This window comes from Tenebrio molitor, chromosome 5 (assembly GCF_963966145.1).
Source record: "Tenebrio molitor chromosome 5, icTenMoli1.1, whole genome shotgun sequence".
NCBI lineage: Eukaryota > Metazoa > Arthropoda > Insecta > Coleoptera > Tenebrionidae > Tenebrio > Tenebrio molitor.
This window is the reverse complement of record NC_091050.1, coordinates 1,942,536-1,967,817: the sequence shown is the minus strand read 5'-3', so window position 1 is coordinate 1,967,817 and position 25,282 is coordinate 1,942,536. Positions and strand designations below refer to the sequence as shown.

The 25,282-nt window shown below is 38.7% G+C and overlaps 1 protein-coding gene and 2 long non-coding RNA genes across 10 annotated transcripts; 1 reads left to right on the top strand and 2 right to left on the bottom strand.

Moving 5' to 3' along the window:
* Nucleotides 1-105: 105 nt before the first annotated feature.
* Nucleotides 106-25,282, bottom strand: Ndae1 (Na[+]-driven anion exchanger 1). 8 transcript variants are annotated; one of them, XM_069049433.1, is made up of 13 exons: nt 19,602-19,954; nt 18,760-18,850; nt 10,226-10,351; nt 9,462-9,929; nt 9,315-9,395; nt 8,824-8,883; nt 5,098-6,167; nt 4,742-5,050; nt 4,029-4,694; nt 3,745-3,975; nt 1,258-1,460; nt 749-869; nt 106-384 (listed from the first exon to the last, which is right to left on the bottom strand). In XM_069049433.1, the coding sequence occupies exons 2-13, from the start codon at nt 18,842-18,844 to the stop codon at nt 295-297; spliced, it is 3,510 nt and encodes a 1,169-aa protein (XP_068905534.1). In that variant the 5' UTR covers nt 18,845-18,850; nt 19,602-19,954; the 3' UTR covers nt 106-294. The 8 variants fall into 8 exon arrangements, with proteins under 8 accessions (XP_068905534.1, XP_068905529.1, XP_068905527.1 ...); XM_069049428.1 differs by lacking the exons at nt 106-384; nt 749-869; nt 1,258-1,460; nt 8,824-8,883; nt 19,602-19,954 and adding an exon at nt 24,997-25,282 and having other exon boundaries at nt 3,279-3,975; XM_069049426.1 differs by lacking the exons at nt 106-384; nt 749-869; nt 1,258-1,460; nt 8,824-8,883; nt 19,602-19,954 and adding an exon at nt 22,981-23,139 and having other exon boundaries at nt 3,279-3,975.
* LOC138132092 (uncharacterized) lies at nt 11,686-13,160 on the top strand. The gene is made up of 2 exons (XR_011159977.1): nt 11,686-12,234; nt 12,300-13,160. It is a non-coding gene; the product is annotated as an uncharacterized lncRNA (long non-coding RNA).
* Nucleotides 12,268-18,753, bottom strand: LOC138132093 (uncharacterized). The gene is made up of 2 exons (XR_011159978.1): nt 13,162-18,753; nt 12,268-13,104 (listed from the first exon to the last, which is right to left on the bottom strand). It is a non-coding gene; the product is annotated as an uncharacterized lncRNA (long non-coding RNA).

The window sequence follows — 25,282 nt, the reverse complement described above, 5'->3', positions numbered from 1 at the left end:
TTGGCACCGTCGGTTTCTTCGCTTCGATGCGTATTTTGAGGCGAAACTATTTTCGCTGGTCTTGGGTAATTTTCGAGAAAATTGCAAAAAAAGATACTCAGAAAGTGCTTTCTTACTAAACATTTATTTCTGAATGTACATCAAATACTTGTTTATAATAATTTGTTTAAAAAAATGATGTTTCATTTCCAAAATATAACGACGGGATACATATGTTGGAATTTGGCAACATTTAATGCGTCAAAAATTGAAGATTTCTACTTAGACATTATTTACATCAGTGTGCTTATTGCTTCAGACATGCGTCTCGTCAGATTCTTGTTTGCTCTTCCTCCTCTCTTTCCGAGGCATATCTTTAAACTGTTCGCACTGTAATAGGTTAGTCTGAAATTATTTCCCTTTAGAATATAATCTCCAATCCAAAAGAAAAATGCAAGCGTCTCTCTCGTCCGCTGCATTTTCCTCGACGTACGTCAAACAGTGAAACATGCAAAGGATGCAACAGGACAATAATCGAGGGAATCGAATAGAAACTTGTTTTATTGTTATCTCCAGATTAAACTACAATACGTGCTCTCTACTCTCTTAACAGTATTATAAACGCTCCACCTATAAATTTTGTCTATTACAAAAGACAACACAGATAGCTTTTTTCTGTGAACACCAGTGCATACTTACATTTACGTGCAAGAGGTAAAATGTTAAGTGCTCGTGTTTGTGTTTATATGTGTAGAGAAGTATCCGTCACCTTAATCGTGATGCCTTCGTCTTCTTCTTCTTCGTTCATCGTCGACAATCGCTTTTCCAGTTTGGCTTTCTCGTCGCGCTGTTTGTCCTCTCGTTTGCTCTGTTTCTTCTTCTTGAAGCGCCTGCAAAGTACTCTGTGTAGACAAAAAGTCACGAAAGCTCAACCGCCGAGAAATCGTGCAGAAATTTGTTGGCCAAAAATGTTAAGAAAATGTTTTTTTTTGTACACCTGAAAGGAGAAAAAGTGTGAAGAAACACTGTTTTTATTTCTCTTCTAATTCTTAATAATATGGAAAAGTGAAGAAAAGAAGATGAATGAAGTGAAAGAAATAAGAAAGTGGATAGAAGAGGGAAGAAGAAAAAGAAGAAACTCTTGGTATTCTCACTTAAAAGAAAACCAGAAGAGTAGAGATCTAAACTTTTAAAAAATGAATTAATGCTTCTTTGTATTGTTATCCAACAAATGCACTCTCTTTTTTCAGCGATTGTTCGAGAAACTTGAAGCGTTACCCCGATCCGATCGGACTTTTCTTTTTCTCCTTTTCGTTAGGTCTCGTGTTGGTCTTATTGACTTGTTTCCAGATGCCGGTTTTGTTGACTTCCTCCGAAATATTGATGGCCGACAGCGGTATGTTCATTACGTTTCCATTAGCCAAAGGAATTTTCAGATTGCCGGCGGCTTCGATTTCAATCGGTCCTTTCTCTGAATCGTTCTAAACACACACGATTACAACTGAATAAGTAACGATATTGACTATCGATCGACGAAAATTATTTTCCTAAGTGGAATACACTAACGCCTCCGCCTTTTCACGCTCTAGACGTAAAACATTGAGTGGTTCTAAATAATACTGAAGAACGGGAGGCGGCACTTTACGAGCTAATAACGCTGATTTAGAGGCAACGTTGGTAGATGCGAGACATTTACGACGCAAATCGAGTCGTCGAAAACTTATTTTATTGAAAATATAAATTAAGTAGGTAATTAATACAAGATGCAAGATAACAAAAATGTCGTCGTAATTAGGTATTATAATACACCTAAAAAGCAAAATGGTAAGAAAGAAAAGTCGTTGACTTGAATAAAAACAATAAAGGGAAGAAGGGAAAAAAAATCTCAATTTTATCGAGACTTTTCTAACGGTCACAAGTAATTACACCACCTACTCGAGGTGTTGCACACTATCGTCGTAAAATGCCGAGATAAATTCAGCGTGAAACTATGATGCGACCGTAGCAACCTTGTTTGCGCCGTTGCCATGACAACCTCATCTTGCGCCGATCGCAATCGCTCCCTGAGTCTCTTATTCCTTTCATTGGTCTAATTTAATTGAAGTGGGAGTGGCTGAGGGCGGAGTGATGATACTGACACACGTCACCAGAAATAAACTCATTTGAATTTTTTGCACGGCCATTCTGTAACCAGGATATTTCACGAGTGATGATGACTTAATGAGACCGACGGAATTGAAAATGTAACCCACAATAGGTACCTTTCCAAAGTTAACGTGGATATTTGTTTTTTGATTTAAAAAACAACACATAGTTATGGAATTGTGAAAAAACGAAGAGTTTTTGGAAAAACGTTTATTGTCTGCATAAATGCGCGATTCCAGAAGCATTTTTATTACATTCGCCATAAATCAGGATCATGCCTGTTTTCTCGTGGTTAACTTTGGATATGTATTGTGGGTTGCATTTTCAATTCCGCCGGACTCATTATCACTCGTGAAATACCCTGTATATGTGACAGAATAAGGACCATCAATTGCCAACCGACATTTGTTGGCAAATTTTTATTTCCTCATCCTACGAAGCGTTGTTGTGAAAAAAGTCTTGGTGGTAGTACCACCAATATCGGTAGATGCTAGGTGTTCTCTTGCGTTTTTCTTTTATTTTGCAAGAACCTTACACGGAGGTGGTAAAAGTATGAATAAAATGCGTTACTCTTAATGAAAATCTATTTAAGTAAGCGGTTCCGCAGTGGTGACAAGAATAATTGTATCATTAAACCCCCGTACACTTGTAAGTTTACACTGTCCTCGTCTTTCACGGCTCCGGGCCGAGTTCAGCTCGAATTCAGCGTCCTGTAAAAGTCCTCAAATGACACTAACCGAAAAACGTATCCTCAACTTTTTCAATTTACCCAACACAACAAGTTTTTGCGTTTGTGTTGGCCCCGTCACTTCCCACCTTATCACTAAACCAGACACACCTTTGACCTTTCGAATCGACACAGTTCGAAATTAGATCGAACAGAAGTTTCAGAGCCGTCCCCGAACGTTTAATTTCTTTACCCATGGGAGCACCCCGATCTATCGATTTCCCCCTGTTGGGTTTAATTTGCCAGAGATGTTTCGTCCGAAGCAAATTAAACTCGCCGAGCGGGAAGCGCATTCGTGTCAAGTGTGAATTCTGTATTCTACAAAATAAACAGAGTACTTACATGCAAATGCAAATGTGGTGAGATGGCCAAGCTGTCTTAAAAAGAAAAGTGTGAATGACGGCAAAACAAATAGAAAATAACGGAATCGATAACGTAACATATAATTTATTTAAACAATAATACTGCATATAAATAAATATTGTTTAACAGTAACAGTCGGACAAAGCGTGGAATGCATCTAGCGTGGATGGTGTGTTGCTGAGACATGATTCTTTCAGTTGCCAGGATGATTACGTTTAAATAAACAAAACGAGGCAATTGTTACCTACTTAAGTGTAATAGATTTTTTTGAGTAATCGTGTCAAATCCGGAGGATTCTGATCACTAGTTGTGTACAGAGCGACCATAAAAAACAACTGACGATGGTTTGGAATTTTTAACGGACGCTCTGCAGTAAAAAATTTGGAAAATTCTCACTATTGGTACTGATATCAACATTGATCTAATTTGGCACTGTTCAAGACGCAATCAGCGCCATCTTTCTCTTTGTACTCGCTCGTAATCAACCTCGGTCCTAGAAGGAAACGTGCAAACTTATTCCCACACCCCACCTCATCATCTTTAAGCATCTGGTTTCGTTTTGTCATTTCCGGCATAATATCGTCTAAAATCTTGAGTTCCCGCCGGGTGAAGATGAGGTCCAGGGCCTTCCTGATGCCGATCATCACCACCAGCATCAGAGGAAAGAGGATCGAGGTGGTGCTGAAGGACTTGATGGTCCAGAGACACGCCAGACAGGCCAGCTGGATGATGGTGAAGAGGTGGACCCGCTTGATGGGTACCTGGAACAAAGACGAGGTGGTACCGAGAAGAGGCGGAACTGGAGGTGCGGTACCTGTCGTAAGAACATGTAGTCCGGTTGGTACTTGTTCGGCATGAGGATGATCAAGATCCTGTCAAAGAACTGCAACCCCTTGAGGGAGGCGATCCCCATGTACAGGAAAACGCCGAAGAGGACAGGCATCGGGATGTGGCCCAACAGAGGGGTGAGGAACACGGACATGCCGATCGTCAAGAAGATGAGGATGTGGGTCACCCTCTGTTCCCTCACCCCCAAGAACTGGGGCTTCTCCCCGGGGGCCGAACACTCGCTCTCGAGCTTCAGGGAGTTGACGTGGTTGATGGAGAGGACGGTCGCGGCGACGAACCACGGGAGGCCCATGATGGAGCAGATCTGGATCAAGATGGCGAGGATGAAGAGGTCCAAGTGGTAGCCGCACTTCTTCTTCAGCTTGTGTTCTTTCCGGTTGACGATCACGCTCGTGATCTGCTGATCCATGAAGATGAGGATGGTGCCGAGGAGGGCTGGGGGCAGCGCCAGGAATATGGAGTAGACGGGGTTGCCGTTGAACGGGTGGATGAGCCAACCCCTCGTGGGCAGAGTCGGTTTGAACTCGTGCGGTACCTCCAGTTTGGGCGTGGGGATGCCAACCTCGTAGTCCAGGAGGCTCATCGAGAAGATGGCGATGATGACGGCGAAGTCGCTGATGAATTGACGGACCTGCGGGGACAGAAGTCTTTGGAGGAACCGGCGAGGATGGTACTGACCTTAGACGGGAAAAACAGAGCGTTCTTGAAGTCTTTCAGCTCGACGGACAGGAGGAAAGTCCCCAGGAAAAGCAGAATTGACATGAGGAACACGTCGGCGACGTAGGTCGGGGTGTCGCAGCCGGTGCCCTCCATGGTGCCGTTCATGGCCTCGCAGAAGGTTTTGTTGAGGGAGTTCCAGTCTGAAACGTGCGGATGGGTGACCTGGATGGTTTGGTTGGCGGTGCAAGAACAATTGTAGTCAAAAGCCGTGGATCCGGTGGTGTTGAGGCGGAACTTCTTACCAATAAGGGCAACATTTTCGACAGCCTGCAACAGGAGAGTTGGACGCGCGGAGACGCTTCGGGACCGCTCACCTTGTATATAAATATAAAAGCTATGAGGGTGGCGAAATTCTCTTCGGTGAACCTTGTGATGTAACAAACGAGAGCACTAGCATCGATGGCCACCAGAATCAGCAGAATGAGCGCGGTCCAGGTTCCTATCCAGAACCTGAAGGACAGGTAGTCCCACCCGGTGGACATGCAGAAGTCGTAGACTATCGTCTCGAAGACCAAGACGGGTCCGGTGGAGCCCAAGATGGTCAACGGCTGGCCCGAGAAAAACCCGTACCCCATCCCGCACACGAACCCCGATATCAGCGACTCCATTGCCGCCATGTTTCGCCCCGTGGCCTCCGACAGCAGCCCCCCGAACGTGATGATGGGCGAGAGACACGCGAAATACAAGAAAATCCAAGAGGCTATGCACTGCATCGCGAGAGCGTCTTTGAAGTCCGACCAGTAGAACGGAATCTTCCTCTTGACGTCGTTGACGAGGCCGCCGAAGAGAACCCCGCTCCGCGCCAAGCCCGACTCCTCGCGCACCCGTTGATCCTCCTCTTCTTCGTCGTGCTCCTCGGGCTGCTTCTCCGGGGGGCGCTTGCGCACCTCTTGCGACGGAATCGCGGCCGGGGGTTCTATCCTGATAGCCGGGTCCCACTCGCCGGGGGGCAGCACGGTCACGGCGTCCAGGAACTCGTCGATGCCGGCCAGGAGGTGACTGGTGCTCCGCGCTCTGTAAGCCACTTCGTGGAAGATCTCGTCAGACATGAGCGTCGCCATGGCCCGCCCTATCTCGTGGTACCCCGTGGAGGCGGAAACCGGCGCCAACAGCACGAACAGGAACCTGGTGGGGACCGGCACCTCCGTCAGATCTCCCAGATTGGTGGCCGAGTTCAAGCGGATGAACACGGAGATGGTCTTGTCGATGAAGTCGACTTCGCCGACCAGGATGTTACTGGCTTCGGCTCCCGGAGGGATCTTCCGCATGAAGTGCAGGTTGTGATGGGGGAGGTCTCCGTTCATGGAGCCCAAGTCGCTGGTGCTGTAGTTGCGGTTCATGGACGCGTTGCTGGCGCTCTTCAGGATGCGGGGCTTGTCCGATCCTGTACGATGGGGGGTTTTAGAAAAGGAAATGGTGCAAGGAGGCAGGGCGTGCAATAAAAAAAGAAAAAAAGCGGTGACATCGATGGGGATGAAATGTCGTTAGGTTGGTACGAGTTTTGTGCGAGCTGATCTTAAGATAGAAGGGGATGTTCGTGTTCGTCGTGGGGCGGCGTCCGGGGTGAGTTCTCAACTCCTTAATGCGATTTGTCTTTTTTTGGGCGGTAATCTAATGGCGGAAAGTGCGTTCTTTTGTCGGGTGCTGATTCACTTATAAAAGTCAGGTTATGTGATTTTTTCAAATTTTCGTCAGTCCTCACGTTACATTTTCAAATTATACACGATTTATCAAGTGCATGATTGAACACAAGATAAATTATGCTAAATGCACGACAAATCTTGGGAGTTGTTTGTGTTGCATATCTTGAACATAACCTAAAAGTGTTACAAATGGATAAGACCGCCTGGATACGTTGCGACTGCAAAATCGTAACATAAAATTATCATTTAGAAGTACTTGCTAAAAGAGGACGCTAAATTCAGAAGGTTTATAAAATCAGGTTCAGGTCCAAGATCCGGTATTTAGGTAAATTTTCGGTAGTTAACGAACTCTCCTTTGCAAGATTCATCAGTAGGTAATTTGTTTCCAGATCATTAGTAGGTACAGTTTAACTGTATTTTAACCAAACAATGCTGCTTCGCAAATTTTACATTTAATTTAATGTAAATTTTTTTTAGAAAAGAATCTAAATCTGATGTTTAATCTCTTTTGCAACTTTGGAACTTGCTCAAAGTACCTATTTAACATATTCTGTAAATTGTTACATTCGAAATGTCATTCGCTGTAAGCATCAAGTTTTTTGTTATTCATTATTCAAATTCTCTTATCAAAGACGCTTTTGTTCACGTATAATTCTCAACTTTATCAAAGTTTTAATGTAGATAGTAGGTAATGAACAAGTTGCGTTAAAGTTAAAACCTCGTATTAAACCATTTGTGATTTATAATTTTGTTTTGTTAATTTTGTGGCAAAAAAGGAAACACGAGTCGTTCAAGTGAATTTTAATAAACTCAATGTTTGTGTTTGTTTCACAAATATTTTGACTAATTTGAAGAAGTTCTTGTAGAGAAAATGTAGGACGAACAAATTACTAACAAAGTTTTAACTATAATAACTTGGTTGTTGTGCAGTCCTAAGTTATTGAGCCCAAGTTCGGTCGTCCTCCAAATATTAAAGTTATTGTAAAATAAACAGACTTAAGAGGAGAATCGAGTGAAATATTTTTTATGGTGGTGTGAAGTAGTACTTTTTAAAAAACTATTTATCTAAAAAACAACTAAAGAAACACCTAATGTTTCTCAAAAACAAACTTTTTTTTGTAATAAAGTTGACAGATATCTATCGGGCCTTCAAATAAATATATATTTAGAGTAGGCGAAGGAGATATTCTAATTCTTTTAACAGTGTAAGTAATTTTTGTAGGTAACCAATTATCAAGGGCGTAGCAAAGGGGGGGGGGGGGCAGGTGGGCCCGGCCCACCCCAGAATTCTTCTGGTCCACCCCAGAATTCTTCTGGTCCACCCCAGAATAAATAAAAGTAATACACATTAAAAACAAGATACATCTGCAATATCGATGTATCATCTGTCTGTGGTTTAAAATCTGGCCCATCCCAGCAAAAAATCATTACTACGCCTTTGCCAATTATTCTCCGGAGTTGCGTAGTCAGCTTTTTCCCAATTTCACATTGTTATATTCCGTGAAGGGAGAATAGGCAAAATGCACTACAAAAATTAAAAATATTTTCTAACCTAATTTTATTTCGTTAAAATGTCAGGTATTTCTTGTGTTTTTCTACGCTGGAAAAATGTTGCAAACAATTGAATTTCCATAGGTTGCTCAAAATATAAATTTATTTGAAGGCCCGTTACTTTCTTACATTTCCAGGCAACCTTTTTCATCTATTTTTATGTGAGAAAATTTGTAGCAGACATCTCTGCATATAAATGTTTTAATTTTTCTGCTACATTGAGCTCGGTACTTTTCCGCTTCAATTAACAGAAGAGTAAAATCCTTGTTACCAAGAATAGCAATACCACTTTGAATTCAGTCTTTTTCTTTCGCCTGTGTTATTCGAACATTACAATTTCTTTTTGAAATGTTACAGTAGAAACCTGTTGACAAGTCACGTCATCGACATTATTTAACCAAGAATCCCCATTTTGTTTTGTCGGATCCCTTTCTAAACTTTTGTATCAATTCTGTGAAATTGGAATATTTAATGTATTCCACGAAATGTCAGAGTTGAAATCTCGTTGTACCTATTTTATGCCAGGAGCGATTTTCCACCGCGTATTCGTGAATCAGATCCGACATTGAAGACTCCTTTCGCCTAAAACGTTCAACTTCATCAAAGACCAAATTGTAGAAGCTTTGAGGGTCTGCGTTCGTCGTTGAAGATTTTGTGTGGTGTTTGTGTCAGTTTACGTCGCGATTTATTAGCCATCCGCACGCACAACTTAAAATCAACAGACAGAAAACATCGTAAATGAGATTTGACGGATGGCGATGACATGCACAGACATGCTCGCGGAACATAAATCCCGACAAGATTTATATAAAATAAATCAAAAAGGAGAGAAACAAGTGTGTTTACCCTGTCCAGGTACCGTCAGATATCTTTCGGATGTGTGTTCGCTGAAGGTGTGCTCTTCGACTGAAAGCACAAAACAGAAGAGAATATTTGTAGAGGCTGTCGAGGCCTGCCGCAAACGTAGAAAGAATAAAATGAATAGATCGTCTACTGACTAGGCAACAAGGTGCTAATAGAGGATTGTTGAGAGGAGTGCAAGATTCTGAGAGCAGAGAGCACACACATCGAAGACATCCTGTATCTAACCTTTGGCAGGATGATGCAAGGTAAACCACGTCGTGAATCCCTGCACGTGTGTCGCATATTCGGCTGTGGAGACCACAAATTACAGTTGCAACAGTTAGTAGAGGTCAGCGAAGGCACACGCGATTCTTCGCGTGTACCCCCCGGAAGCCTCAAAAACAAAACAAAACGCGCAATGGATGATGATGGTTATTGTACAAGATCCGCCACCCAATCCCAAGCAAACAAGCCTTTTTTCGCAACTACTTAACCTGGAATCAACACATCGTTCTGTCTTTTGGTTCGCACTTCGTCCCCTTGCGGCTTAAGACAAACTAAACTAACACATCCTCCTGAAATTTCAATTCCTGTCATCTCACAACCCCAGACGAGGACGGATCGCCCCGCCGATCACTTACTTTTCGACGTGGAGTGGTTCCGCATCTCGGCGAAGGACCTGATCAGCGGCAGGACGTGGTTCTTGCGCTGGTGCTGGTGCCGGTGGCGCTTCAACAGCGCCTCCTTCACTTTGTCGCGCTTGTCGCTGGTCAGGCTCCCGCTGTTGATCATGTTGTCCAGGACCAGGTCGGCGATCTGGTCCATGGAGCCGGCCTCCAGGTCCAGCAGGACCGTCCCGTTCAGGATCAGGCTGCGCAGCTCGAACAGCGAGTGCAGCGAGAGGGTGGCCACGTGCGGCTTCGACCACCGGTTGCCGCCCTCCTCCACGTTCTCCTCGAACTTGATCCATCGGGCTGTCTCCTTCCACTCCATGTCGCCGCCCTCCACCACCAACTCCTCCATCTCCGAGAAGAGCGGGTGGCTCTCGTGCTTCTCATCGTCGACGTCTTCGCCGAGGATGAACTGGACGCGCTGGGACGGGGGCGTGCCTGCCAAGGACACACAGTGAGCGGTGAAAAAGAAACAAAAACTGGTAAAATAATAATAAATCATGCGCCATCTGCAAGGGTGCAGAGGAAAAAGAAAATAATAATAATAACGGTAATAATTGAGGAGAAGTTTAATATGCCTCAGTTCGTACAGAGGATTTTGGAAAAGCGTCAGAGAGAAATAGAGATGAGGAAGGTAAAGTGAAAAGAAAAATAAAACAAAGAGAAAGTGGTGACGAAGAGGAAGATTAGTTTGGCGGAGGTGCCGGGCGAAAGCCACTCCGTGCGCTACTTACTGGGCCTGTTGTCTTGGGAGGCGGCGCCAGAGAAGGAGTCTCTGTGGTGGTGGCGGTGCCGCCTGTGCGAGTGTTTCCTCTCGCCAGGTATGTGCACCCCGACGAAGACGCTGTGCGCCCGATGACCTAGAAACATCCCCCCTTGAGAGAAGTGTCGCGAAGTGACGTTAATGGGACAAATCGAATCGGTAATAAACCCCGATTTATCGCACCCCCACGATCGACGGCAGCCTCTCAGCGCCGCCAAATCCGGCCTCGTGTCGCTACTCAATACGCCCCACTTAGACAAACGTAAATAGAATGATCGTTAGCGCCGAGAGGGTGGTTTTAACGAAAAACAAACAGAACGAGAAGTGTCTGTGCGTATAGAAATTAATCGACTATCGGGGAACGGTTTCTGGTCTGGGGGTGGGACCGTAAAGGTCACGTCGCCGCCGGCTCTTTGATTTCGGAGTTTCGGTCGGTCGTTTGAAGGGTTGTTAGGGCGAAAAATAACATTTACCAGACGCGATTTTCTTCAAGTTTTATCGAGGTTTCAAGTTTTACCGGCTTCATTATTCGAGAGATTGCCGCGGTGGATGGCGGCGAAGAATTAACGAGCGAATCGAGGGTGGAAGAATGAAAGTGCGTTTTGTGTCGTCGGAATTTAATCGGTTTAACTTGTGATCAGTATAATTTGAGGCTTAGTAGATTGTTGTCTATAAAATCTGATTAAATAGTAATTACTCTGCTGATAAGGGCTTGCACTCTGGTCGACACTAATTATTATTGTTGACGGGGCTGGAAAAATCGATGCGTTATAAACCACTTAGAGTGATTTTCGTTGTGATGTGAGAATTGGGTTTACACAAAAATACGATATTAAATTATTAAAAATTATTTATGAAGAGTTAGGAAACTGTTTTGTGTTTTTGACAAGTCATATTTTGTTGTGGATTAGTAACTGCTTCGGATAATATTTTAGTTTTATCTGACAGGCATCACCGTAGCCCTTATAGTTATTTAATTTTCAATGTGTATAATGTGTCACTGTTGACATGTAGTAATCCATAGTCTATGGATTGTTGTTATTATAATACATTATCAAATTTTTGACCGAACAATGCTATCACAGTTGGCAGTTCAAAGTGGGCCAAACAACATAAATATTTGTAATTGATTTGATGTATGATGAGAACCACAAAAATACTGTAAAAAACTATAATCATTTTTCGATCTAATTTTAGAAATGGATTTGTTGTAATCTTTGTGTCTTATTGCGTATGCATCTGAAATATACAGGGTGTATCTGAAATACGTGTGTTAATTTTAACTAGTGGAAGAACTCGTCAATTTATAAAACTTTTCTCTCTAACATTTTGCAAAATTCGTAAAACAAAAATTTTTTGCCCCTCAATTTTTACCAAAGGAGTCGTTTTGTGTGATTAGCTAGTCTTTATTTTTTGTAATCATGAGAATTTAATTTTCGGCCTCCCAATCTGGGAAATATAGCGTTACCTTACACTTTAGGTCAAGGGAGGTGCGATTTCCCGTACAATGTCAAAAATTTCTAGTGGAATGTGGGAAAAATCTAGTGGAGTACGGGAAAAATGTGCGGACACCGTTGATTTATTCTTTTCACAGTTACTTTAAAATTAAAGTGTCCATACGTTACTTTAATTTAGTGTAAAAAAACACATTTCCCTGTATAATTTTTCCGATAAATGTGTTTGTTTAATTTATATCGATCGAAAAAGAAAATAATCGTAACAGGGAAAATACAACCTATTGGGTTGGCAGCTTTATATGTCAAAAAGTTTGACAATTGTCAGGTATTTCATAAATATTTGCAAAATAGCACAATAAAACAAAACCACAGAAGTTGATATATGGTTTTGTGTACCTACTTTATCCAGTACTAGCTGTTAGTGCTAAAGTGCAACTGGAAAATAAAAATCTACAAAACATTCTAACCCCAAAATCTTGTATTCACCTGAAGAAAGATGATTCGTTTTCACCAGGAAGTAGTGGTTAAGTACAAGACATTTTAATAATTTGCAACATTATTAACATAATTTATTTTGTAAAATTACAGTTGTAAACATTATTGTTACAATTCTCCACTTTAGAGAACAATGCAGAAACAATTTGGTAACTGTCAGCTTTATTACTTCTGGGTTGAATGTCAATATGTTGTACTGGTGCTTCTCTTACGGTACTGATGATGGAATTCTCAATGTTGGATGGTTACATTGGAAGGAACTGCTAAAAATTCAAGTACGGGGTGATCAAATAGGACTGTTTAAGTTGGTAACACTGAATTGTATTTTAAATCGTATAACAGGAGTAACTTTCGGTTGTTGATGGCTTGTCGTTGTTAATGCTATACCTACATCAGATATTTGTCAAATAAACCAACAAAACATATCCGGTTGCAGTGTTATAAATAACCGAATTAAAAAATTTTCTTAATTGTACTGCCAACTTAAACAGTCCTTCTTGATCACCCGGTAGATTAAAGCACTGTATCGAAGTTTGTGACACAACTCACCATTGTTTGAGGAGCTGTAGCTGCAACATAGTACATCTTGTTTTTGATGTTGAAGGAAGGCCATCAGTCATCACGAATCATTTTAGGAACTTCAATCTTGTGTCCATAAGGCAATCAAGGTTCAAATATTTGTCAATTTTATTTTAAATTGTTTTAATACCAATTTAACCTGACTTCCATATATTTCTTCACAGTTTCAACCCAGTTTGGATTGGTAATGGCAAACGATCTACAAATATTGGTTTTTGTGTCAGTTATCAATATAATATCTTCTCTTGACATTTTCCATTTTCAGAGTATATAACTCCTTTCGGAGACAGGCACCACAAACACCTATTAATAAAACTGTCTGTAATAAAATATGGTTTATTAAAAATTTGTGAATTAAAGAATAGTTATTACATACTTTCGTGAGAAAAAATTGTCCTATGTAACGTTGTTTCGATTTTTGTGGTAATAATTCAGAATTTAGTCCTGCCACTAGTTGTACTGCCTCTGGTGTCACATTTAACTCACTCTATATTATATACTAGACATTTTTTTCACTCGATTAATTCACCAAAATCAAATTTTGAAGCACGACCGTGAAAATTTAGCCGGCAAATAATTTGTTAGGAAAAAAACAAATGAGCGGTCACGGTCGTCAAGGAATTGATTCCACAGCATTCGATTCTTTATTGACGATGTCAAATTCTACAATAAAATTAGTCTTGAATTTTAAAAGATTTAATATTTTCGTCAGCCGAAAAGTCTAATACAAATGTCGTACGGGACGTATTTTCCGGCCCTCCAACTAATCAGGCACTCGGCTGCGCCATCGTGCCCGAAACCAGTTGTCGTGCCGGAAAATTCACATCCCGTACTCTAATGTAAATAACTATTAAGTAATTTTTTTTTTCTACAGGCTGTTTGAAAATTGCTAGTACAAAAAAAACCTGGTAATTGGTGATGGTGAGTTGAAGTCATCGGCAAAAGAAAATTCTAATAAAAATCCTCTAGTTTTCGAGATAAAAATTACTAAAAATTGGGTTAAAATTGTTAGTGCACCACTGAGTTAAGGTATTTTAAAAAGACACTTCACGTTGTTAAGCAATAACGAAATAAAAAATTTGATGTTCTTAAACTGTCAATCTGTGGTTGCCAAGATCTTGCAAAAAAATATAAATTTTTCATATTGTTGTATAGTCCTTCATTATCACTACGATCATCACGCTTGGTTACCAAGGTTTAAAAAATATTGCCCCGCCTGAGGCGTAGAATATGCAGGAATAGGGTTACTTTATCCCTTTTGTTTTAAAAAATTAAAATTTGGTTTCTTGGATTTCTTAGGGCTTCCAGATGCCACAGTTTTTTTTTGTACTAGCAATTTTCAAACACCCTGTATAACAATAATGTAACTTTTTTGACAAGGGTTCCTTTCTATCACAACAAAAATTTGTAAATAACTTGAGATTCTAGTGAAAATAATAAAATTTGATTTCATTGTTTTTTATTTTTTTTTTTTTTCATAAATTTTACTTACCTACTTCTTTTTCAGATTTTTAATTTTTTGTTCCATGAAATACATATCGGGTGAATCAAAAAAACCTCATTTTAAGTGAGAATATTTTTTGAATAAGTTTGAAGCAAAATAAAAAAGTGTTTATTATTATTTTTCCAAAAAAAAGCAAAAGCAAGTGATCAATAATAATATGTAATGACAATAATTATTGAATAAAACATTTTCTTAGTCGATTGTACCATCAAGTAATATTTTTCGTTTTGAATATCTAGACGAAAACGTCATCTGTTCGTCAAAGCATTATTTTTCGTCCTAGGCCGAAAAATATTTTTCGTCCGCCATATTGTTAAGCAGTGAATGAGAACAGTTAAGTTGTCAGTAACACCCTGGCAACACTCAGGGTTGTTAAGTATGGTTCAAACGTCACTTTGACAACGGAATGAAAAATTTTTACGAGTATTTTTATTGCAATTGACTAACAAATAATTTATGATATGTGCATGAAAATCATATTTCGAACTCATTGCTGTTGCTGGACTCGGTTTTGCCTCGTCCAGCAATTTCGAGCAAATCGTCCGAAATATTTTCTTTTTCGTCCTTATAAGAGAAATAGCTATTTTAACCAGATTGGAATGACTGTTTTATGCAAATGCAGATTTCATCATTATGCGCTCCTTAAAATCGTGTCAATAAAACCGACGTTAAATGCCACCAACATCGTTTTCATTTCGTTTTCATTTGGTAATAAAATGATGAAAACAACATAACAGTGCCCCACCTTTGCAGCCTTCGTTCCAGGCCAAAAGCGTTAATGACATCAATTTTGTTGACAATCAAAATTCCAGACTTCTCTCCTAGTCCTACATTCCTCGGGAGGTGATAAACCACGTGATCCATCAGACCTGTACAATCGATAACCAATCGTATCGACGATTTTTCTATTTCACCACGTTATTATGCAGTGATTGATCGCACACAAAAAACAATGAAAATGGCGGAACGATAAAAGGAAATATTTCGTTACCGGACACCGGTCGGCTTTCGCCGGATAACGAGATAATCGGATAATTGATGGAAGATCCGAGGAAGGAATCTAAAAGTGCTGTCGAGCAAAATTGAGACGTTTTGTTTTGTTCGGCGTTTCTCTGTTGGCATCGGGAGTGTTGCCGAGTTGAATTGGCGTAGGGGAAGGAGGGTAAAAACCCCACAGGAATCGATACGGCTTCGTGTGGGTCAAATGTAAATCGCGCCGTATAAATCGGTTCTTGTTATTATCAAGATCAGTGTTTGGCAACGATAAAATAATAAAATACAAACGACTTGTTGAAATAACATAATTAATTTATGGCGGAGAGAAAAATATTTTGACTGGTTGTTTAAATTTTTCCGAAGATTTTCCTGTTTGTTTTGTCGAGAGTGATTCGGTGTAAATTATAGCGCGACAACAATCAAAAGTTTCATTGTTTTGGAACGGTTATTTTCTCATCTGTATCAGTCTGATGGTGGGATCTTCGTATCATTCAAAATTAAACGATCGTTAAAAATAGAGATTTGGCGGTTTAGAAAATTGAGATTTATTCTGACAATAACGGGAATGCTGGTTACTTGTCAGATGCGGAGCCAACAATTGCAATCTTGTTTTCTAATTAATAACTGTGAAGTTTTAGTTTTTTCCGCTGAAATCTAGTCGCGATCTTTTTTTAAAAATAAACTTCAAACGATAAATTTTCGTCGTAGGAGGGTTCAAATTTTTTTATACCTAAGCAAGCTGTGGTTTACAAATGCAAGTCGTGTCGTCTTTTAGTTGGTATGCATTAACAGTTCTTTCGGAAACATAACCTAATTTTAATCATTGTAAAGTAAAAATGTACCACCAAAAAATCTCTTTTTTTTGTAAAAAAAAAATAATTCAGATCGCTACCTTTCGAATAAATGACGTTTGACATCTGTGAATGACAGCTGATGACAACATATTTTTGAACGCTCATTACAGATACTCGTAGTTACGTTGTTTGCTGATTCACAGATTACGCTTAAGTAGTTTTTCTTGCGTATTAAAATATAACTATGATTTAAGGCTTGATTGTATAATTTTATTTAAATGTTTATTAAACAGGTGCGGTGATTTTAATTAATTATAAGTACATACTACATTTACAATGTGTATGCAAATATTAACAGACTTGACTCAAGGTCTTTCTGCTATTAAATCAATTACTATTTATTAATGTTGAATTTTAAAATTTTTCATAATTTACAATAATTACATATCAGTTTGCTCTTAAATCAGATCTCGCTTTTCTGGGTCTAAAAATATAATTTATAATTATTGTAACTTTTAGATCATTCGGCGACGCAATTCTTAAGTCATAATTTATTGTACACCTCGGTAATTTATATTTTAAATTTATCAACTTAAAGCGTATCAGTTTCATAAGTTTTGTTACTTTTGGAATGATTATCAAGTTTTCCAAGTTATGATGAACATTGGAGGAAACTGAGGAACGAGGATTTTTGTACTCAGAAAAAGAAGAATTCTTGTTTTCATGGAACGCGTATAAACATAAACGAAACATGAACACATAAATAAAAATAAAAACGTTTTTTCAAAAACGAGATTAGACTTTTGGTGTGAAGTACAACTTATGAAAGGAATCTAAAGCCATAAAGACTAATTAGAGTCGTTTTTGGAAGTCAGAGCATAAGGTAAATATTTTGGTGATTTTAGTTTTTTGTATATTCGACAAAAATTACTTTATTAGTTAATTTTTATAATAAAAAGAAATTAAATTTGCTAAATTGCTGAAACGCTATTTGATACGTAGTATTTGTTTAATTTATATTTCATTATTGCTAAACTACTCTAAACGTAAAATTTCATATTTTTCAAATGAAATCTTAATATTAAAATTGATTTATTGTGAGATTATCAGTAGTAACATTTTGGACAATTATATTTTAATTAAATATGTACTTAATAATAGATTTTTCGAGAGGTAGGCAACCAATAAAACGACTGTGTATAGCAAGTATACATATGTGTACGATCAAGCTAAGAGAGATGTTTGGATAAAACAAAAGATGAGGTAGCACTCTTGATTTATTTTCTTGTTGATTACTCTGAATATTAGTTACGCTGTCATTTGCCTATCATTGGCTGAAAATCACGAGATGAGAAATATTAGAGAAAAATGCATTTTTTTTTCTTTGCAAATTTATTTTTCTGCGTGTTTTACATTTTTTTTAGGAAATATTCTGCGAAATATCCCTCGTGCATGTCAGACTGTCGATAGTTCTCTCTCGTCGTGCTCATTTGTACACATATTACTAATCACTATTTCCTTCAAAAAAATTATGACAAATAAATGACAGTGTAACTAGTCAATATTGCACTAGTCCATGAGTATTCACTGTCAAGCGGTTGTCATTGGTTAAAATTCAAATTTGGTAGCGATCTGATTGGACAAAATTTTATGAAAGAAAATTAAAAATAATGCAATTTTTAAAAAATGTTTATGTAATTATGTTATTAATTTAAACTTTAATAATTATAAATTTTTAAAAATAATTTGGAACTCTCTTTATTGATAGTACAGGTGCAAAAAAATTATGAAAACACATCACATTCTGTGTTTGTCCCAAACACATAAAATTTGTTTACTTCAAAAAAAACTTTGCTTTTTATTTTCTTCTTAACGACTTAACTTTGAAAATAAAGTCCCACACATTTTTATAACAAGTTTGACAATGCCTAAACTCATGTTTGAAATCTCTTTCCGTAAGAAAAAGTTTTTTTTAGATATTGAATGACTTTTAATGAACTGGATTTTGATAATTTCTTCTCGCTTAAAACGATTTTCAAGAATGTTTATTAAACGTACAAGGTTCCCTTTAACATCCCAAGATTAGGGTAAGTTCCGACAAAACTAAGAGTTCCAGAAAGTTTTCGAGTAATTTCCGAATTTACATTTAATTAATTTGGGTTTTAGCAACGACGAGAATCAAAAAGTTTTAATTACGTTACATTTTGTTAATCCCGGAGTCCTCGTCGTTCTCGGCGAAATGTCAATTCTCGACAAGCTGGAAGAATTTGATTAATAACACCAACGGAAATTTTCGTGAAAGCGGAAATTCCGATCCATCGTTTGCGTCGTCATCTTAATCGAATTTCAATTCCTCCAATCTCGAGTGTTGGTTCAAATCGAGCGATCGTCGAGTCGAACTGATAACTTTTATCATCTTCCAAAAGCAATTACCGCGGAAGTTAAATAAACAAACCGTTTACTTTCCTTCCTTGATCCTTATTAAAATAAAATTCCTCTTAATCCGCACGTGCGGCACTCGCCGTGCAGCTATGCAAATGTCGTTTATTTTTCCGTCCACGTCTCGTCGGAATCTTTCCCACTTTTCGAAAAATTTCCACCTCGCTCCGACAAACGAGGATAACCAAAGCCGCAGTGGTGACCCTGACACGCTTTTCGCTTTTCCAGGACGAAGACTCACCTTCGAAGTCGTCCTCGTCGAAGGACAGCACCGCTTTCTCCACCGCGGGATCCTTGGAGGCCTCGTCGTCGTGCGGCAGGTCCATCTCCTTCTGTAAGTAGAAACACTTTGATGCGGACGAATCGAGATGAAACCGGACGGTATTTTGGCAGTGATTATCAACACAAAAAAAAGAAACAACACCAACGAGCACCGGAATGTCTGCCGCTTGGCTCGTTATCGTTTGTTTTTATCGCCTCGTTCAATATTTATTGTTTTGATTGGGCCAGACGAGTTGTTCGTCTTCGATAAGACCGCCTCGACTTCCACAATTGCACCATTTTCTCATAAAACTGTTTTGGCGTTTTGACTCTTGGCCCGGTTTAGTTGGCTGTGATATTGAAAAAAATGGCGACAGGTGTCGACTAAGCGCGCGTTAATTGTCGACTCGAGCGGCGAGTTTTTCGCGTCACCCTGTATCATCTCGACGTGATAATTCGGTGTAATTGAACAACCTTGCTTCCATTACTTAATTAAGACGTTTCCGCCGTTTTTGTTGGGAAATGACGGTAATCACCTAATTGGGTCAATTATTATCGACTTGCTCGCATCCCCCTGTAGATGTCGATTTTCGACCAATTCGGACGAGACGAGTCAATAAACTTGAGGAGATAAAACCACGTGACGAGCCTATGTTTTCTTGGCAATAATTGTTGTTTTATCGACGCAAAAATATTTCATTTAATTGTAACTAGGCCTGCCGTATATATTTTTTTTTCTCGGAGAGACAATAAACGCATCGAGTGCGGATTATTTCCCTTTTATCGTTTATTGGTCCCGTAATAAAATTATCGTCGACTTACCGCTCTAATTTACGACGCTACGATTAAAAATATATAGACACTAAATCTGGCACTCGAGGTGGCCGGCTAGCCTTTCACGTTTCGAATGAAAATAAACCGCACAATACGGGAATTATTAGATAACACAAGGAGCCCTCCTATTCGTCCAAGTTCGGAATGTAGAGGGGGATTTTTTTTAATCTGCGATTTTTTCTGACATCGTTTCGGCCACTTATCACGTTTTGCTCTGGAGCTTTAATGGCTGACCCCAAACGATTCACCTCCGAATAAATAACACAGATAATGTGTTTATGCACAAATGCAGTTTGAACTTGTTTGTTGTGGCGCACGTGAACGGGATCGCGTCGGTTTTTGCGGAAACGACGTCAAACTGTGTTCTCACACTCGCACACTCGCAGGTTGTACTATTCAGAATGGATTTTTGTATTTTTGAGAACAAGGCGAAAACTAAAGGTTTCGGTTTCGGAAGGTTCCAGTGAAAAATTTTGTTTTGTGGTGAGTGGTTGCGTCAAGGTCGTGGAAAACAAGGCCAAGTTTAAGTGACTCAAAAAACACCGAATTGCCATCAAGAACAATTAAGGAATCTACTGTTGAAGGAACAAACGTAATTGTTATCACCGGAAGGATTCTATTATTGTATAACCAGCCTTGGTTGGATATTAAATTCAGAAAATTTGAAAAAATACGGCGAAGAAAATTAAACAAATTGTTAGATGAAACTCCGGTTAGGAGATTTGAACATTTTTGAAAAACTTTTTTTTCAACAAGGTACCTCACTTTATGGTTCAAAGTGAGATTTTTTTTCCTAAAGAGTAAAAGTAGATATGTATTTTTACTCCTAAAGTAAAAACGTCAGGTTGATATTTTTATCTTGCTTGACAAATAGATCAAAATGTCATCTTCTGTAATTTTTTGACGTTTCTTGCCGTTACCCATTTTTTTTAAATCCAAAAATATTCCATATTCTCTGGATTTTTTTGGTAATAAATTCATTTGTTCTGTTTTAAATTCTACGAGGATATCTTGGGGAACGATTTTCTTAGAAAAGTAGTGAAAACGCAACCTTAGTAACGGCAAGTGTGCTTACTTTGATATTCTAATTTTAAGAAATGTTCATCTACATTTTCAGGTTTTTTTTTCTAGACAATAAAAAGAAGATATCAGAAAAATTATACCCGTAATAAAATGCTTTATCTAATAAATAAGCGTTGTGTTGCGGTTTTGTTCGCCCGTTCATTGGTCGGCCATTGAGCGGGTTCCTTTCGTGTCGCGTTGAGTCCCAACTTTCCGATAAATCGATGACGCCGGCCGAAATTCACTTTCGTTCACGCTTCAAACGTGTTTGTTTCGTTCACTCCCCTCTTCTCCCTCTACAAAAAAGATTACGTCAATGCTCTTCTTCGAGACGACCTGCATCTCGAAAGGTGGGACCCAACCGCCTCTTTCCAGAGTCACTCCGGCCTGGAAGAAGCATGGGTTTCATTTATAGATTTAGCGAGCTTTAACATTTTGTATAGCTATTCTGGAGTGAAGTGTCATCTCCTCCCTTGGGGGATTAAATTTCACCCCCGCAAGGAAACGATATACTTTTCTCTCTTGTCATTCAAACAAATATTTCTTACTGTTTTTCGACAAAATGTTGTACATTTGTAACGCTCATAATGTATACATTTATTTTACAAAAAAATCCAGAAGCTAACGACACAGGTTGTTGCTTTTATCCCTTCCGTTTACTTAACAAATTCTGATCCGCTTGGTCGAAATATCTCAATTTTAGTCGCCAAATTCAATAGATTCTTGTTTTATTTTTAGATCCTAATCTGTTTTAGGACAAACAGAACTATTCTGATTTGTGCCAGATTATTTCCGCAAATAATGTTCAATAGTATGTTGACAAATTGATTGATAACATGAGATCGAAACGCTGATTTTCATTTCACAAAACTTTTGCCGTTTGATAACAGTTAGTTGACGCAAAATAGTTTGCGTCAGAGGGATTAGTCTTTGACACTGTGACTGAGTTATGTGTTTTACCTGTTGAAAACTGCCTTGTGAAACGTATATTTTGACAACAACGCTCGTTTACGTCAGTGGAAAAATTTAAAACCTTTTGAAAAGAATTTTTGGACAAAAATTGTTTGTGTTTAGGTACTCAGTTTTGTGATCGTCAAAAATATGTGTCAAACGTCAATCCGAAAAAATCGAAAATAAAACCCGTCAGCATGGGTCTAAATGAAAATCTAGTCAAGAGTGCTTTGCCTCAAATTCTACCTATTTCCCGTATGTCGCAGCTTGCAGCTTATGAACCGCCACTAGTGTCGCTGTTGCCAAGTCTGACCTCCAATTTGTGATTAAGCTCTTTGTTTTTCATTTTGTCTTTTATTTTCGTCAATTATGTTTCCAAACTAATTGATATCTATTACTACAAACTGAAAAGAATGCATTTTATGACGTAAAGTTAACGGTTTGTCACTTGGCTAAATGTAACATGTTATGCAGGACACGCGTTCCTAAAATTTTCAAGTCACTCTAGTTTTTTATCTAGACGCTTGACAACAATTGACATTAGTGGCAGACGTGTTATGTCACTTTTTGTATTACCGTCAAGCATTGTTTTATTTTATTGCAATTTCGCAATTTTATTGTTTTGTTATCTTTACAGGTTTTAATTAATTACAGTTCGTAAATTTAAAAAAAATATAAAACTATTAAGCGATTAAACGATTGGATGGTGCACGCTTTGAAAAATTCAAAAATAAATGAGCTAGCAACTATTTTTATAAATCATTCTTTTCTGTCGATATTAATTTTAGTTTTGTTGATTGGCATTTGATGAACTGACAGGTATTTAGTTATCTAGACAAACGGAAAATAAATTTTTGTGTTAAGCCTGCTTAAGCGATAGCGACAATCAACTAAGCTTAGAACTAACGGAAATGATTATATCTTTTATCTCCTTTTGCTTTACAAGTTTTTAATTTTATGAATCAGATTTCTTTCGTCTGGGAATAATTTTGATCACTGTTTACTTTTCAAAATTTTTAGAAAACTAAAATAAAAAAAATGACCCCAACCAGCTCCTTTACAACAAAAGAAACAATTCGTTACTATACATTTGCGCAATATTTTCCAATTTATCGACTAATAATAATTTTTACTAAAATTGTTTCGCCTTTCAAATGTTCAAAAATCGAATTACTGGAGCTTATTCTCAAAAATCTATAAAGATTCTATCAAGAGAGAGATTTTTAACTAAATGGTTTCAAAAGAATGTTTCAGATTTTGCTACTCAGATCACTATCCAGATTGCTCTTACAGATCTGACGCATTTTAGATTCCTCCAGTTAAGTGAGAATACAAAAAAAAAAAAATTGCTTACGTCCGTAGATGCGGTCCCGTTTGAATGAAGTACCTTCAGTTTTTAATCTAAAGTGCACATTTTGAGTGTATCCATTAGCACTTGTTACGCCAACGAGCTGATAATTGAAGTGTGGGACACAGAAGCGAAAAAAATTTTGACTGTAACACCGACCAATATTTCAATATCGATCGTTAATACAGAAATAATACATTTATCTAATTATTATCTGCTTAGTGTTATTTTTGTAAGCTTTATAATCCACTGATACAAGTAGTGAAATTTTTTCACCGAGAGACTTGTTTGTACTGGTTTGAAAATTCATGGAATATGGATAAGAAATACCAACCGGAAAGTTTACTTTGGGGTAATGAAAGAATAATTAGTGAACCATTAGTACATCTGAAATATTAGTCTGGTACAGATTAGGACCCCCACCCCTTGTTTATCCTTGGCAGAATGAGATTTCCAGCAGAGCACTACATCAAAATTGATTACACTTCTACACCATCTGCGTAGCTTGTACTACAACTTGTCCCGGTCAAATACCGATATTGAACGGACGAACACCCAAGACGCAGCCCTGGCGAACACCATTTGCTCTAAAAAAATTCACGAGTACCTTCGCACAATTAACTTTGAGCCCCTCTGAAACATTCAACGTAAACTTTTCCAAAGTGTCAGTCTTAGTCTGGAGAGAGCACTAAGCTCCCGAGTGTTTACGGAGGATTATTTAAAATTGATGATGACAGATGCGGTTGCAAGAAGTTCTCCGCTTGGGTGCGCTCAGAAGAAAAAAATGGAGAGAATTTTACTGTCGGCGTTTGTATTCGGGACGAGAGGAGAATGAGTCATAAAAATATTTGACGTGCAAGCTGCTCTCTGACGTGTAAAATATGCAAGAAACGAAGATATGTCATGTGGATGATGTTAGCACGTTTTTTGAGGAGGATGGAAATAAGGAGCAGAAGAAATGAAGTGCGAGAAGTAGATTCTTCAAGTGTTGCCGATTGTGATGTCCGTGAGGTTTGAAGTTCAAGTGTTTTTGATTTTTAAGATCAGTTATATCTGTTTGTTTGATTGAAATCTACCGAATTCGTCACTGTTCAAGGTTATTTACGTCCATTTTGTACAGCATCCGTTAATTTGAGTCAAATTAAAAAAAATAAACAATCCCATGATGAGACGGAGCCCCATTTTGTTGAAAGTGTATTATTTTTCCGATAATAGCTCAAACTAGCATGCCCTCGGTTTCGCCTCGAACCTAGTTTTCGCGCTGTAAAATACCCCTACCGTACTTTAATGTAAAAGTTTTTGAATGTTTAAATAATCAATGCCAGACTCTAAGATACTAAGGTTATATTCTTCGTAGGTAATTTAGGTAAAAAGAGTTGCTCCATATTTTTCTGGACCACCTGTGGATGGTTATCCCTAATTGGGCCAGACAATGTAAAATTAGATAATTACCTGATTATGTTCAACACTTGACGGGAAAGTGTAATCTTCTCGAGTTTCAAGTAACGAAATACCAATAACTGACCTGTCCAGTGTTTACAGTTTTCCGTCAAAAAAATTGTTTTTGAAGATTCCGCAAGAGAAATATTTTGTCAGGCGAGTTAATTTCGTGCTCCAATTGATTCATTCCCGAAATAGATAAATCCGTCGCTTTCCGCACGTTTGCAGCGACATTATTTATCGAATCAATAACTAAATTGCCGTTAATAGCACCATCAAAGCGGTCTGCCTCATGAAGAGTTAAAAATAAGAGCGCCGAATAAGTAATCGCCCTCTCGCGGATCCACTGGCATCAATAATAGAATAAGGAAAACAGAAAAATTCGCTACCAATTACCAGATTAAAAAAAGGTGGATTTATTCGGTCGCTCCGGGGCGCTTATGGTAATCGGGGGCGGCGGCGAAGGGGTGAATCTAACGAGAATTTAAAAAAGCCAAAAACGCGAGCCGCCACCTCCAATTTGTCCAGTCCCGTGCAACGATAAAAAGGAGATAAATAGAGTGGGTGGCGTTCGAAACTTACCTAAAGTTCAAAATTCATGTAGCAAATTGTCCGTAGTGTAAACTGTCTTTTTAAAAATTGTTGTGCGTTACGATTTTCAGTTGCAAGCGTGCATCACAAGCCGATCAGTCACATCGACGGTTTTACTAAATTGCAAAAAACATTTAAAAAATTGATTTAGAAAGGACACTTCGGTCGTCAAGACTGACTCGACTCGTTAGTTCCGTCCAGCAGGATGTCGTGACGTCGGACCGTCATGTCCGTCGAAAATTCGCCCAAGAGCAAGAAGTGGAGCGTGCAAGCGTCG

Bases quoted from the DNA above. Each gene is read 5' to 3' on its own strand.
- Ndae1 (XM_069049433.1), bottom strand. From the start codon at position 18,844: ATGGACCTGCCGCACGACGACGAGGCCTCCAAGGATCCCGCGGTGGAG. The intron at 9,396-9,461 runs GTAAGTGATCGG...TTGAAATTTCAG, and splicing joins GAACCACTCCACGTCGAAAA to GAGGATGTGTTAGTTTAGTT. The intron at 385-748 runs GTGACGGATACT...AAATAATTTCAG, and splicing joins ACGAAGGCATCACGATTAAG to ACTAACCTATTACAGTGCGA.